A 13,305-nucleotide genomic window follows, 5' to 3' on the forward strand; every position below is an offset into this window, starting at 1 on the left:
GATTAATGACTTAGAATAAGTGAACCGCCATTAAACACTCTAATAAAACATTTTATCCAAAAAAAAATCCAATGATCCACTTACCTTCATTATCGATCGTAAAGATACCGAGCCCATCACCACCCTTGATCGAGTACGTAACGCGTGAATCCGGTCCAGGGAGATCGGCATCCTTCGCCACCACCTGCATCACATGCGCACCGGACGGTTTGTTCTCGGCAATTGCACCCGTAAGCACATAATCTTCAAACTGTGGCGCAAACCGATTTTCGTTCACATCAATCACCTCCACTATCACGGACGTTTCCGACGACAACGATGGCGTACCGCGATCGATCGCTTTCACGATCAAACTATGCACCTGCCGCTCTTCGAAGTCAAGCATCCGTGCCGTCCGTATCGTACCGGACTGCTTGTCAATCCGGAACGAACCCTCACCGTCACCATTTTCACCAAAACTGTACACTATCTCACTGCTCGTACCGCTGTCGAGATCGATCGCGGACACTACGGTCACCAGCGTTCCACGTGGAACGTCTTCCCGGATGCGCACGGTAAGATCCTGCACCGAGAACTCCGGCGCATTATCATTGATGTCGTCTACGGTAACGCGTACGAGTGCGTCTGAGTAGAGGGCGGGGGTGTTCTGATCACCACCACCATCAGTAGCGCGTATCTTCAACTCGTACACCTCCTGCCGTTCACGATCGAGTGGTGCCACCACGGTTAGTACGCCCGTTTCTGGATCCACCCGAAAGTCTTTCGTGTCCGTCACGAGACTGTACGTTATTTTCGCATTCTGGCCAAGATCGGCATCGGTTGCATTGACGCGAAAGATGATCGTCCCATTGATTGCGTTCTCGGTGACGCGGAAGCTTGCCAGTGACTTCTCGAACCTTGGTACATTGTCGTTTTCGTCTAGGATTGTGATGGGCAGTATTTTGGATATGGATTTCTGTGGTTTTCCTAGATCGTACACTGTGATGTTGAGCAGATACTCATCCTGTCGTTCGCGATCCAGATAACCAATGATCTTCAACTCACCATTATCCGGATCTAGTCGGAACACGGAGTCATCATCTCCACCAGAGATACCGAACACCAGTTTGCCGTTGTAGCCAAGATCTCGATCACGAGCCTTAATCCAGGTGATCGTTGTACCGAGCGGAACCGACTCATTTATCTTCACCTCAAGCGGCAAATCGACAAACTCGGGTGCGTGCACATTCTCCCCATACCTGCTAGGCATCATGGCAAAATCATCAGCAGCACCACTTACACCTGCTTCCCGACCGGGCATATTGTTGCGTTCTGCCGCGGCCATAATCTCCGTCAACCGTTGTGCAACGCCCGTTTCACGACACTCAAACGTAGCACCATCTTCGGCTTTCAGATTCGCACCAAGGTTCCTCCGGTTTCGCACCAAACTAATCTGAATGCGGGCAGTGTCGGCAAAGTGAGTCCCGTCCGTTGCAGTAACGTTCAGTTCTCGCTGCTCCATACCCACATCGTTCAGATCGCACCCAACCGAAATGATGCCTGTGACTGAGTCCAGGTTAAAACAACCATCTTCAAACCCTGACAGTAACCGGTACGTTACCACACTTCCATAGTCGAAGTCGAGTGCCGAGAGCGTGAAGATCTCCGTCCCGATCGGTGTGTACCGTGGTATCCTTCCAAGACAGTCGATTCGCTCAAACTGTGGTCTATTGTCGTTCACGTCTCGCAGCTTGATCACAAGCTGCATCTCGGTCTGCCGTCGGTAGGGAAGTCCCCAATCGGACGCTCTTACCCGTAGCACGTACTCTCTACGCATACTCTCATAATCGAGCAGCTTGGATGTCCGTACCGTACCGGAGAAGTGATCGATATCAAATGGGACATCATTCAGATTCGCTATACTGTACGAAATGTACGCATTCTCCCCGAGGTCTTTATCTCTCGCGGTCACTTTCGTGACTGACGTCCCTGCAGGTTCGTTTTCATCCACATAGATCGTCAGGTTTGCGGTTTCGAAGATGGGATCATTATCGTTCGTGTCCTGTACATTGATCTTCACCTTCGCTGATGATTGTTTCCGCGTGCCAGGATTTCCCTGATCAATTGCCGACACGGTTAGCGTGTAGAACGCCTTCAACTCCGCATCCAATGGTACTGCCGTGTACAGCATACCAGTTTCCGGGTTCACCCGAAACTCACCACCCTCATTACCGCCTACAATTTCCAAGTACACCTTTGCGTTCTTGCCCTCGTCTCGATCGGTCACCTTCAGTCGTATGACGGGCGTATTCGGGGGTGACGTCTCCGGTACAGACACTTCGTATATTTCCCTATTAAACACAGGCGCATTATCGTTGATATCAGCCAACCGGACCGGTGTTACGATGTAGCTCTGTTTCGGTGGTACACCACGATCGACAGCACGAAGCGTTAGGTTATAACCTGCCGGTGCCGTTTCACGATCCAGCAGCCGGTGTACCTCGATCACATACTCTCCCGGACGGTCCGTTGGCTTGATGCGGAAGTGTCCGTCCGGATCGCCGTCAACGATGTCGAGGCTCTTGATCTGTCCATGCACACCCTTATCCTTGTCCGTTACCCGCACGATACCGAAGATGTTTGTGTTGGAGTTCTCCAGTATATCCGGCAACGCTTGTACGTAAATATCCGGCGCGAACAGGTTCACCTGCGGAATAGAACGGAGGCAAAAAATGAAAGCGAAGGAAGTTGTTTTAATATAGAAGAACATTCTAGAGTAACTTCCTGCAGGAAATGTGAGTAAAAATTTGATTAAATCCGTACGATCCTAGGAATAAAAACAGAAACTCCCGGATAGAAAGGATGTAAAAGCCATTAAGAGCGTTATGGAATGGGTTGATTATCTAAAGGGAAGTCGGAGAATGGCTATAAAGCATTTTTACGATCGCTTACTACGGAGCAGTTATGATTTTTATTTCCACTGCTTCAATCATACCAAACACCGTAACACAGATTTAGATTCACTTAATGGAGCACGTGGAAAACAGGAAAAGTGCGTCATATAGGTGCTTGGAGCAGTGTGATGCATATTCTCCCATGTGCGGCAGCTGCAGTTCCCATCGAATCGTTTATTTCTCATCAACAAAAAACAAACAACAGCAGCAACTTCCTCTCTAAAACCAAAACAGAAAAGAATCATATAGACCTTAAAAGAGCGCATTTTTCCCCCACGAAAGGAAGGGTACAATATTCTACGCTCACCATCAAAGCTAGTCAACCGTAGGCCATAAAAATCAATTTATTATGCAATTTTTCCTTTGCAAATGCAAATGCTTCGCTTCCATTCGCCAGCTCCAAACACCCAACCGGGCCAGTGAATTCGGCGAATCTCGAGCCTTCCCAAAAAAATGAAGCAAATCTAGCAACCTCCGGGGAGAACTGTTACTGACATTCTCCGGGACCCGTATGTACCTAGAGGCTGGTACGGTTACGTACGGTTCAAACCACATCAAACTCGATATTTGCAAAGACCCAGCGAGAAGAACACCTAGCAAAAAAAAAAACCTTATTCTAACCTCTTCTTATTCTCCTGTGGGAGCGCGCTGCCGTCGATGCTGTGGCAGGCAGTGGTCACAAAATGTAAAATTCAAATAAAACTCGGTAGAAAAATCTGGACCCCATACCTTGATCTCTTCCAATCGAGAAACGGTCGGCTGAGCTATACTAACCCGTATAATAGCTAAACTGCAATGATGACCGACACGGTCGATACAGCGAGATTTTAACATGGCCGAAAAACTATTCTTATTTTATCTTCCCACACACAAACTAGGTGTGGAAGGTGAGGAAGAGATGGGTTGGTGCACATTACTACCAATTCTAGTACTGCTGCTGTTCCTGCTGCTGGTGACCGTTTATCACAATGGGACATTTTTGTTGGTTACTGTACAGCCCGGGAGGTTAGACGAGAGCGAACAATGGTGGTTCCGTCGTTGCGGTATTCGGTTCGGTTGTGGCACAGATGAAACTGTGTGATACATACGCGGGTTTGCAAAACCGTTTGGCGATATGATCGAAATAAAAGAAGAAAAAAGGTTCTCTCTTTTTGCCTTAAACCCCTCCCGGACTGTTCAAACATTTTTGGACAGTCGTTCGCTTTTTTTCCTCCCCATTTTGTGGCTTAATTTGTTTTGCCAGTGCTGTGGACATTTTTGGACATCAGTTTGCGCTTTGACTGCACACTACGAGCGAAGTTGGGTGCAGATTTTTGGAGCATATTTTTATGCGATCATAATTACTGCACATTCCACCAGCGGAATGTCGAAGTCCACTTTCGGCAAGTATTTCTTTAATTATTGCAGCGAGAAAGACGTTCCACGCTGGGCGTTATGAAGCGTCCATTCCACATTGTGCTTCACACCACGATGACAGAAAGCAAAATGCATTTCGAAACATTTAGCATCACAAACACCGTACGGGGCTGGACAGTGTTTCACCAACTACTGCGACAGCAGAACTGGCAAATGGTAATGGACGATAAATGACAAAACATCACTGTGAGCACTGAACTAGCGTGCACCCAAGGACTGGGCGTCCGGATAGTTTATGCCAGCGAGCCCACCATCCGGACAGCTTCTCCCTGGGTCGATCGATCGACCGTCGACTGGTCGACAGTAATGGAGCAAACGTACGGATCGACACAACGACAGACACCGACCCACAACCCTAAACTCCGCAAAAGGTCAGCTCTTACAGACCCTCGCCAGCAAAACGATGCTCAAGCGTGGGGAACATTAATATTGAAATTCCTTTCATCTTCCGAGCATTGCATTGCACGGAGAAAAACACAGAGACACCGAAAGTATTTCGTTCGCTTGGATGTTTCCTTTGCTGAAAACGTCGTCCTCGGCTGTCCAGCAGTGTGGTAGCGTCCGTGTAGCTCTGAGATGAGATATTGGCATGACCCATTTTATGAAGCCCTTTTTGGAAGGGAAATGATTTTTCTTCTTTTCGTTTTTGAGTAATGCATTGCCCTGGCATACACCGTAATCGTGCGGATGAGTTCTTGAAGGTTTCGTCCAAATACCACAAATTGAAAGGAGCAAGCACACGCAAAAACGAATCACTTTAATGTGTGAGCTATTTTGCGGTGATGGAAAACAGAACCAACGGAATCGTTCCGCTTTAAAGTGGCACACATATTTCATATTTGTTTCATAAGAATAGGATAAATAGTTTGACATTTATTAAATGCGTTCTTTAAGCGATGAATAAAATTTACAAAAATAAATTTTGTAGGACACAATTTGTGATGTCCCATATTTTGACATTCAGCCTCTTGTAAGCATGATTGTGATAGCAAAACAACTCCAACAGAAAAATCGTATTGGAATGCATCAAAATATCACTAAGAAAAGCTAAGTGTATAAGCCAAAATGCAGGCAATTTGCATTACAGCAAATAAATAAAAAATCGTGTTTTATAAAAACACCTCCCAAAAGAGTTGCAAAAATTGTTGGTTAAAATAGTTAAATCAATCTTGAAGCAGATTAGAACCTAATCTCATATAAAATAAAATAGATTCTACATTTGATTGAGTATTAAACTCATTATTTTCTTTATTCTCAATTCTAAGAATGAAAATAATTCTTCTACAAACTGTAAAACGTTAACGACAATTGCGTCTAACTTAGTCAAAAAACCCTGCATATGCAAATCCAACGTAAAATATCGTCAACCCCAGCAGGCAATATTTCATCCCACACCACACCACACTACACAGAATTCTCCAATTCTCCATGGGCAGAGGGTACATGATATGCAATATTTTCCATCATTTTATTGATCCGTGCACACACAGCAATGGTTTATCGCAAAAACATTCCGTAAGAGCTTTTAGGTAACTCCTTAGGGGTGACAAAAACGGCTTTTTTTACTGTAGCATCAATAAATAAATTTAAAAAAAGTAACAGTAAGCTCCAAATTAAATGCTTCACAGCTGGTTTGCCATAGCTGGTTGGCAAACTGGAGATAACTGGTTGCGCAAAATGTGGCGACCGGTAAAAACGGTTTGATCCTAATTTAGTATTCCCACAGGGGCAATAAATAATTGGACTCGAATTTATTTACACGCACCGACCGGATGGCAATTGGTGATGCAATAATGTTTTGAAATTGGAAGGTAAATTGTTTTTTTAGGAAGAAAAAGAAATAAAATAATCAAGCTACGGAGTGCATGATAAATACATTTCATAAAAACCTAAGAGTCAATCATCTTTCGCGCCTAATTTTTAAAAAATCAGATTGACCTAAGTTTTAAATTGCAAGAGAACTCAAATTAAGCCACAAAATTAACTATGTGCGTGGATGTAGAGCATCTTAATACATTGGGGCAGTCCGTAGCTAGAGGAGACAGCGAATTCGGTCTTCACACGGCAGAACCGGCGATTCACTCCCGGACCGTGCCTCCGTGGTTAGGACTGGCTATTTTAAGAACGTGGCTAGCAGATGACCGGCGTGACCTACAAGGTCATAAGGCTAAGAAAAAGAGGCCTCATCCAAGGTCAAAACGCAAAATTGTAGAATGCTGTACTACGGAGATCGATCGGTAACTCATCTCCGTTGAGTAGAACATTTGAGTAGAAGGCGCAATAAACGTCAGAAATCTACTTAAGCTTACCTGTAGAACCTTAATCTTGACGCGCGCTTTGCTTGCTTGATTCCGGCTCGTCGATCCAATGCCTCGATCGTTCGCAACCACCGTCAGCTCGTGCAGTGCCCGCTCGGTAAACCTGAGCGGGCGCGTTAGCGTAATCACACCAGTCGTCGGATGCACCGCAAACTGTTCCGTCTCATCCAGGATACTGTAGTAGATCTCCCCATTCAGCCCAAGATCCGCATCCTCCGCCACCACGTGCAGGATACTCTTGTGCAGTGGTGTGTCCTCCGTAATCGCTACCGCATACTCGGTCGGATAGAACAGCGGACTCAGATCGTTCGCATCCAGCACCCGCACATCGATGAGCGTGTCCGCTTCGAGCGTCGTGCGGCTCTTACCCTCACGCCGTGTGCCCGTCGCCTTCACCTCCAACCGATAGCTATCACCCTTCTCCCGATTCAGCACGATATTGTTCGTGCGCAGCCGAATCGCCAGAAAGACAAAATCGCCCACAAGCCGCTCTTCCGCCTTAAAAAATCGGTCCTTATCGCCGGAAACTATCTTGTACCGCACCTCCAGATCGGGCGTCACGTGCAGGCCCATGCGCGGTTCGTTCGGCGGCTGTACGGCGTACGTTTTGATGACGCTGTTCTCCGGTATCGACACATTGTACACCGCGTGGGCAAAGTGAAAGCTGTACGGAGGTGTCCGGGGCGATGTTGAACGCTCGTGGCGGGCCAGCTCCGGTGGCACGCTCGTAACGTCATTGCTAGTGCTAGCGGCACCAACAACACCACTGCTGCTGCTGCCGATGTAGGGAGCGGGGTCGCCTAGAGCGCGCGCTATCACTTCCACCAGCGCTAGGAGGAGAAGTGCAAGTAACCGCGCTCGTGGCACTCCGCCCACACCCGGTACCATCTTCAGCTTGCCGTTAACTCATCTTCGAACGTCAGCAGAGCATCTGAAAGGAGAGGAAAAGAAAGCATTATTAAAGAAGCGTCACAAACAAAATCGCGCCAGCACTCCACAGCAAGAAAAAAAAAGCTAACTCCCAAATCCCATTAGCTACTGCAATGTCTTGGGACGTGATGTCCCGGGAGAGTTCCGAGCCGGATAAAGGACATGATTTGATCGGTAGATCACATCACATCGTTGTTGGCGGACGGACAACGCGTCCGTCCGCCAACAACGTCACGAACGAAACATACATCGACCAAACGTTGAAGTTGTGACAGAGTTTCTACATCTGGAGGACATTCGGCAGCGGCGGTAGGTGGCATCGTTGGCGACGACCACTTTATTACGCTTTTCCGAGCGGTCGCGTCCTACGCGTGACCGAGAGAAACACATTGATTGAGTAAAATTGATGAATGAAATCTTATCACCCATCACAGATGAGGAGAGCATTTGTTTTGCTTCCTTTCCAACACATGTGGAGTGTTTATTGTGCAGCGTGGTTTAGCAGCAAGTATAACAATCACCCCCCGGGGGTCTCCCTAGAGAACTGAAACGACCGGAACCGCTGGCACGGTCGTAAGTACACGTTTACGAGTGCGGAGCGTACGACTCACTAAACGATTACGACACAAAAATCACACATCGAGGACACATTTGCCGCACTCAAGTTGTGAAGTTTAATGTCCTGCTTTTTTCGTGTGGTCACTGAAACGTCGTTTAACTTCTCGAAGGAAGATGCATATTATAAAATGGGTGTTTCTGGGAGGGGCCACTTTTAACAATAATTGCACTAATAAATAAATAATTGGAAGGATCCATTTTTAAACAACGTTTCCTCGTTAAAGTTCGACAGCACATCAACGCAAGCCTTCGCCAGAGGAATAATTAACATTCCTTTTCATGTACCACACGGTCATGTTGTATGCAACCACGTTTCCAGGGGCAAATGTTTCCACGAAAAAGAGAAGTCCTTAATCGTTTCTGAGGAAAAGTGCAATTGAAATTACTCTCAGGCGAAGCCATGCTAGAAGCACCTATTTGTTTTTCCTGAGCTAGAAATTAATGAAAGGAAGTTCACGGGAAAACAACACACCAGACTGAACGATTTGCTTGCTTAAAATCATTGCAATCGTAAACTTTACACTCACCGGAATTACAGCGAGCAATCAAATTAACTTTCCTTCGCAGAGAAACCATCCTTTCCGATCAGAATTCATGAATGGTAAACGAAGCTGGCTCGGGCGGATCACATTAGAAGTTTCCCGCGCAACTGACATCACGTCGGCCGGGAAGGCTATAAACGACGTTCCAACACGTCCCGGAACGTGTGTATGCGACCGGGGACTTTTGCCGCTATTATTTCCTAATGCTCTGCTTTTACTGCGTTGCTTACTGGAAGCAATGTTTTTTCCCCGCCGTGTATTCGCCGTAGGACGCCACACATGGAACTTTCCAATGGAGCGCCTTTAATCATGACAAAACGAGTAAGCACCGTTCAGTGGCTAACAAGCGTCCAAAAACACTGGCAGCAGTACTAAAGGGGCCACAAATATCCACATTCAATAATTCGAAGCATGCCCAAATCCACTCCTTATCGATGTCGCACGATCGGTCTTGTCCGCTTGTCGAGAGAGCAGAGCTTCCTGAAAGAGGGAGACGAAGCCGGAGCAGGATATAAATTATGTTTCGCATGCTTCACAACGGTTAGATGGGTAAGGGTGTGTGACAACTCTAGCACCCAAAACGAGGACGTGTGCCGATCTCAATCGAACATCCACCCCACCCCTACATGGGGATAGGAGGAGGCCAAAAAAAAAAATACCATCATGATTATGTTGCCGTGGGAAGCGTAACACAAGCTACACGAAGGGCGAACAGCGGTGGGATTGAATTGCGGAACATAATTCGGACTTTCCTATCTTCCTCCGATGGCTATTTCTAGCCCCACCGTAGGGGTGATTCAGATTGGGACTTGTCCGGCGGGAGTTTGGGGTTCGGGGTTCGCATACACTTATCTGATCCCTTCGATGCTACCTCCTTGGTGAGTTTCCTAGGAGAGTTTTTTGTTTTCTTTTTGCTTTTCAAAAAAACCGACCGTGAAGGAAGCGTTAGCAATTTCGGGTAAGATAAGGCAACATAAAACATTTGAAAAACCACCACCGCTATCGGTCCATGAAAGTGTCCAGTTAGCGCGATAGAAAGGCACGATGACGAAGCATTCGAAGCAAAAGGGCATCGCTAGGGTCCTTCTCGTGGTTGGCACGGTGGGTGGTTTCCGTTGGAGAAAGGCTGCGAAAGCATTTTATTTGTTCCGTGAGAAAATATGGCTGCATCGCTGTAAAGTGAGCAGATTTTTCAATATTTGACTGATTAAAATATGCCATTTTTCATAACTGTAGGCAACATCTATGCTGTGTAGATTCAAAGTCTCTACGTCACGATTATTTTGGGGAAGGAATAAAATACATATTTATTTACAAATAATTGAAACAAAAAGGAATTTTTTTACATTTCGATCTAAAATACAAGAGGAATTAAATAAAATTGAAAAATATAATCCAACGAGTACTTCAAATGTAGTATATATAATCACATTGAGGTTTTGCCTAAATTTATGCAATCCCTTTTAAAAATAAGGAGTGTTCGAAATAATTCTCACTCGTCCATAAATTAAAAATGCTTTGCATTATTTATTATATAATTTGTTGAATGATGAACCAATTTTTCCATACAGTTTTACTTTTTTTCACAAACACAATTCTTGAGCTTATATCCTGCAAAATATATATTGAACATTTCTATAAAACAGATTGTTGTTGTACTTCAAATCTGCAATCATAAGGGATAAATAACGACTATTTATGAGATTCGCAACAAAATTTAAAAAAAATATCAAAAACGATTTCAATCTGGAGGAAACGAAGCCTAAAATTTTGCAATTTGTGCGACAGATATTCAGATATCTGTCAAGTTTATTTCGACGTTGTCCCATAATTTTTATTGCAAAGTTATGTAATTGTCTATATATTTTTAAGCTGCAATGAATCATGCTAAATCAATTTTAAGTTTCTTTAGATTATACATAAAGAATCCTAGAGAATCCTGTCATAATTTTTGACATATATTTATCTATAAAGCTAATAAAATTAATATATTGACCACTCGAGATACATATCTGAGCCAATGTGCCCCCGAAAAAGGAAGCGAATGATAAGGAAAGAACGTCCCATGCGACCAGGGTACCAATGTCATAACAGGCCAGCACCAGCCGTCTCCTACCGGATTCGGATCCGAGCACCCTTGGGCGATTTTATTATCACAAATATATTTCTTTATTACGTTATCCTCGTAATCGTAGATATATATTTTTCGGAGGCCCAAATGTTCGATTTTTTGTCCCCGGTGAGCGTGTGTGCTAGTGTGTCCGATGCCAAAGAATGGAAGCTTCTGAGCAAGTCCTGCGGAGACAAATCGCCAGATGTCCGAGCAAAACTTGCATGTGTGTATGTGGAGATGCTTTTTGCTTCTTTCCCACATCACAACTCTCCCGTGAATGGAAGTTTTCGCAAGAATCGGTAAGGATGTTTTCAAGCAGTAGGTGGTAGAAATTCAAAATATCAGGAACAATACCTTAGGCGCTGTATTTCGATACCGAAAATCATATTTGTAACGATTTTCGGTTTGCAGTCGAACGGAAGCGACACAACAAAACCAGGACAAGATGTTTTTATTTGGCATCTTTTCCTGTTCGTCGTCCTAAAACGATACCACACTGAAGGATTGGAACATTTTTGGGATCAAATGAAAATGCACCCAATTCGATTTGGACAACGAGCTTGATGTATTTGGGGAACGATTCGTTCCTATTTTATTATTTTGCTCTTGTCCTAGGTCTGTAGAATTCATCAATCTTTGGGTGCTTTTTTTTTCTTCAACAGATCAATCTTTGATTGTTCCTGATGCGGAAAAGATAGCTGGACCGGTTCGGGAACTGTAGCAAACAAGTACAGCGGGAAAAAAGCCTGTGAAGGAAAAAAACAAGCAAGTGAGTGAAATACAACTGGTATCAACTTAGGCCAAACATTTTGCACTTTTGCTGTTCTTCAGAAAAGTTAAACATGAGCGCAACGGCGTGAAAACAAAAAAAAACAATCGCAACCAATTTGACCTTATACTTCCAATCGAAGGATCGAACGTATGGGCACACACACACAAACATCTTGGGTAATGGTGCGAGGAAAAGCGATGGATAGATGATAAATTGTCACTGCTTCTGGAGCAGATTTTTATTTTCCGCTGTCCACACATACACACCCGGCCCGATGGATTTCTGCACCAGTGTCACGCGCGAGAGTTTCGCTGCCGTGCTGCAACTTTGCCTTCGACAAAGTGCTTGCAATCGAACTGCTTCATGTTTCGTGTTCTATTTTATGTTTTCCTATTCCTACTCCGGGATTGCTAGCCCGGGTTTTCCACTCGACACACAAAACGACACGCTCCACGTCCAAGTATCAAACAACGGCGACGAGCACTCGGAAAGATTATGTACTGAAGGTTACTTTGTGTTTTCTTCTGCTGTTTTTCATTTTGTTCCCTCTAGGCGATCTTGAACTGTGTTATACATTGTTCGGAGGAGCGTGCACTCGGAGCGGCATGACCACTCTGCTGACATCTTCATCTTCTGCCCGTTGCGGGGAAAAAGTTGCCTATGGAAGGGAAAGTTGGCCGAAATGGTGCGGAAGTTTCATCCGACAACAGCTTTGAAACTTTATGACCGTGGAACAACAGTTGTGTTTTGTAATGTTTTGGAGAAAAAGCAAATAAATATTTCAAACGGTAATTGTGACTAAGAGGACGAGAGAATAAAATACGAGGTTTTTTATAAAGCAAAGAAGTTTTTAACAACAAAGAAGAACATGTAACAAAATTATGAAACGGCAAAATAACAACCAAATAAGCTGCATACACACTCAATCACATAAACAAAAATTTCTATTCTTCTAAAACTGTTGTGGCCCAATAATTTACAGCTTCTCTAGTGAAGAAAATCACCACTGGAAAAAAGGTTCAAGACTCGATTGACCGTAAAAACCACCTATTCAGCACCAACAGAAACAAATCGATCATCTCCATCTTCGCGCCGGACATCGGAGCAAGGTGCTAGCAAATAAAGTGCGCTTCTGATTGGCCATTCGTCTTCCACAGAGCCATTCTCCCGCTCCGCTCCCTCACCCATAATCTTCCTCATCAGCTCTAAAACCGCGTTGACTTATTTGAGAAGCGATTTTCACGGTCACTTTTCACTTGCACTCCCCTGCCAGCCGCATATTTTCCATTTCAACGTTGCACAACGAAAATATGGAGTTTATCACCCAAGGACAACGTCGGCAGAATTGGCCTTCTGTAATCGAGCGATCCGGCGATTGTGTGCGAAAAGGAAAAACGATTGTCCCGATAAAATTGGTTGACCATTTATCATAAGGCAGACGCAAAAGGGCAACCGCTGTGCAGGAAAGTGGCAAGAAGCGGCGTACCGTGTAACCATTATTGTTGTCTAGGGGTTTGGCGAGAGTTTTTGTCACCGTGGGAAGGTGGGAAAGCGTTTTGGAGGTAGGAAAAAAGGGAAAAGGAAATTGTCCATTATTGGACCGCTTATAATGCGCTTAGAAGAGTCGTAATATCTGGCGTGAACCAGAAAAGCTTCTATGATG

At 44.8% G+C, this 13,305-nt stretch overlaps 2 protein-coding genes across 4 annotated transcripts in view; one reads left to right on the top strand and one right to left on the bottom strand.

Annotated features, from left to right (window-relative positions):
• Window positions 1–13,305, top strand: part of LOC126568604 (elongin-C) — a 589,072-nt gene that overhangs the window by 294,731 nt on the left and 281,036 nt on the right. Inside the window, exon 1 of one of the 3 annotated variants that reach the window (XM_050225108.1) lies at window positions 12,562–12,565. The exons of the other annotated variants lie outside the window; for them this stretch is intronic. The gene's annotated coding sequence lies outside the window, so the exon portion shown is untranslated. Of the gene's footprint in view, window positions 1–12,561; window positions 12,566–13,305 lie in introns of those variants that run through there. 3 annotated transcript variants of the gene reach the window in all.
• Window positions 1–13,305, bottom strand: part of LOC126567713 (fat-like cadherin-related tumor suppressor homolog) — a 126,182-nt gene that overhangs the window by 82,911 nt on the left and 29,966 nt on the right. Inside the window, 2 exon segments of the mRNA XM_050223972.1 lie at window positions 85–2,686; window positions 6,659–7,598. Coding sequence (XP_050079929.1) covers window positions 85–2,686; window positions 6,659–7,555 — 3,499 coding nt within the window. The 5' untranslated portion in view covers window positions 7,556–7,598.

Source organism: Anopheles maculipalpis, chromosome 2RL (assembly GCF_943734695.1).
Source record: "Anopheles maculipalpis chromosome 2RL, idAnoMacuDA_375_x, whole genome shotgun sequence".
Classification (NCBI taxonomy): domain Eukaryota; kingdom Metazoa; phylum Arthropoda; class Insecta; order Diptera; family Culicidae; genus Anopheles; species Anopheles maculipalpis.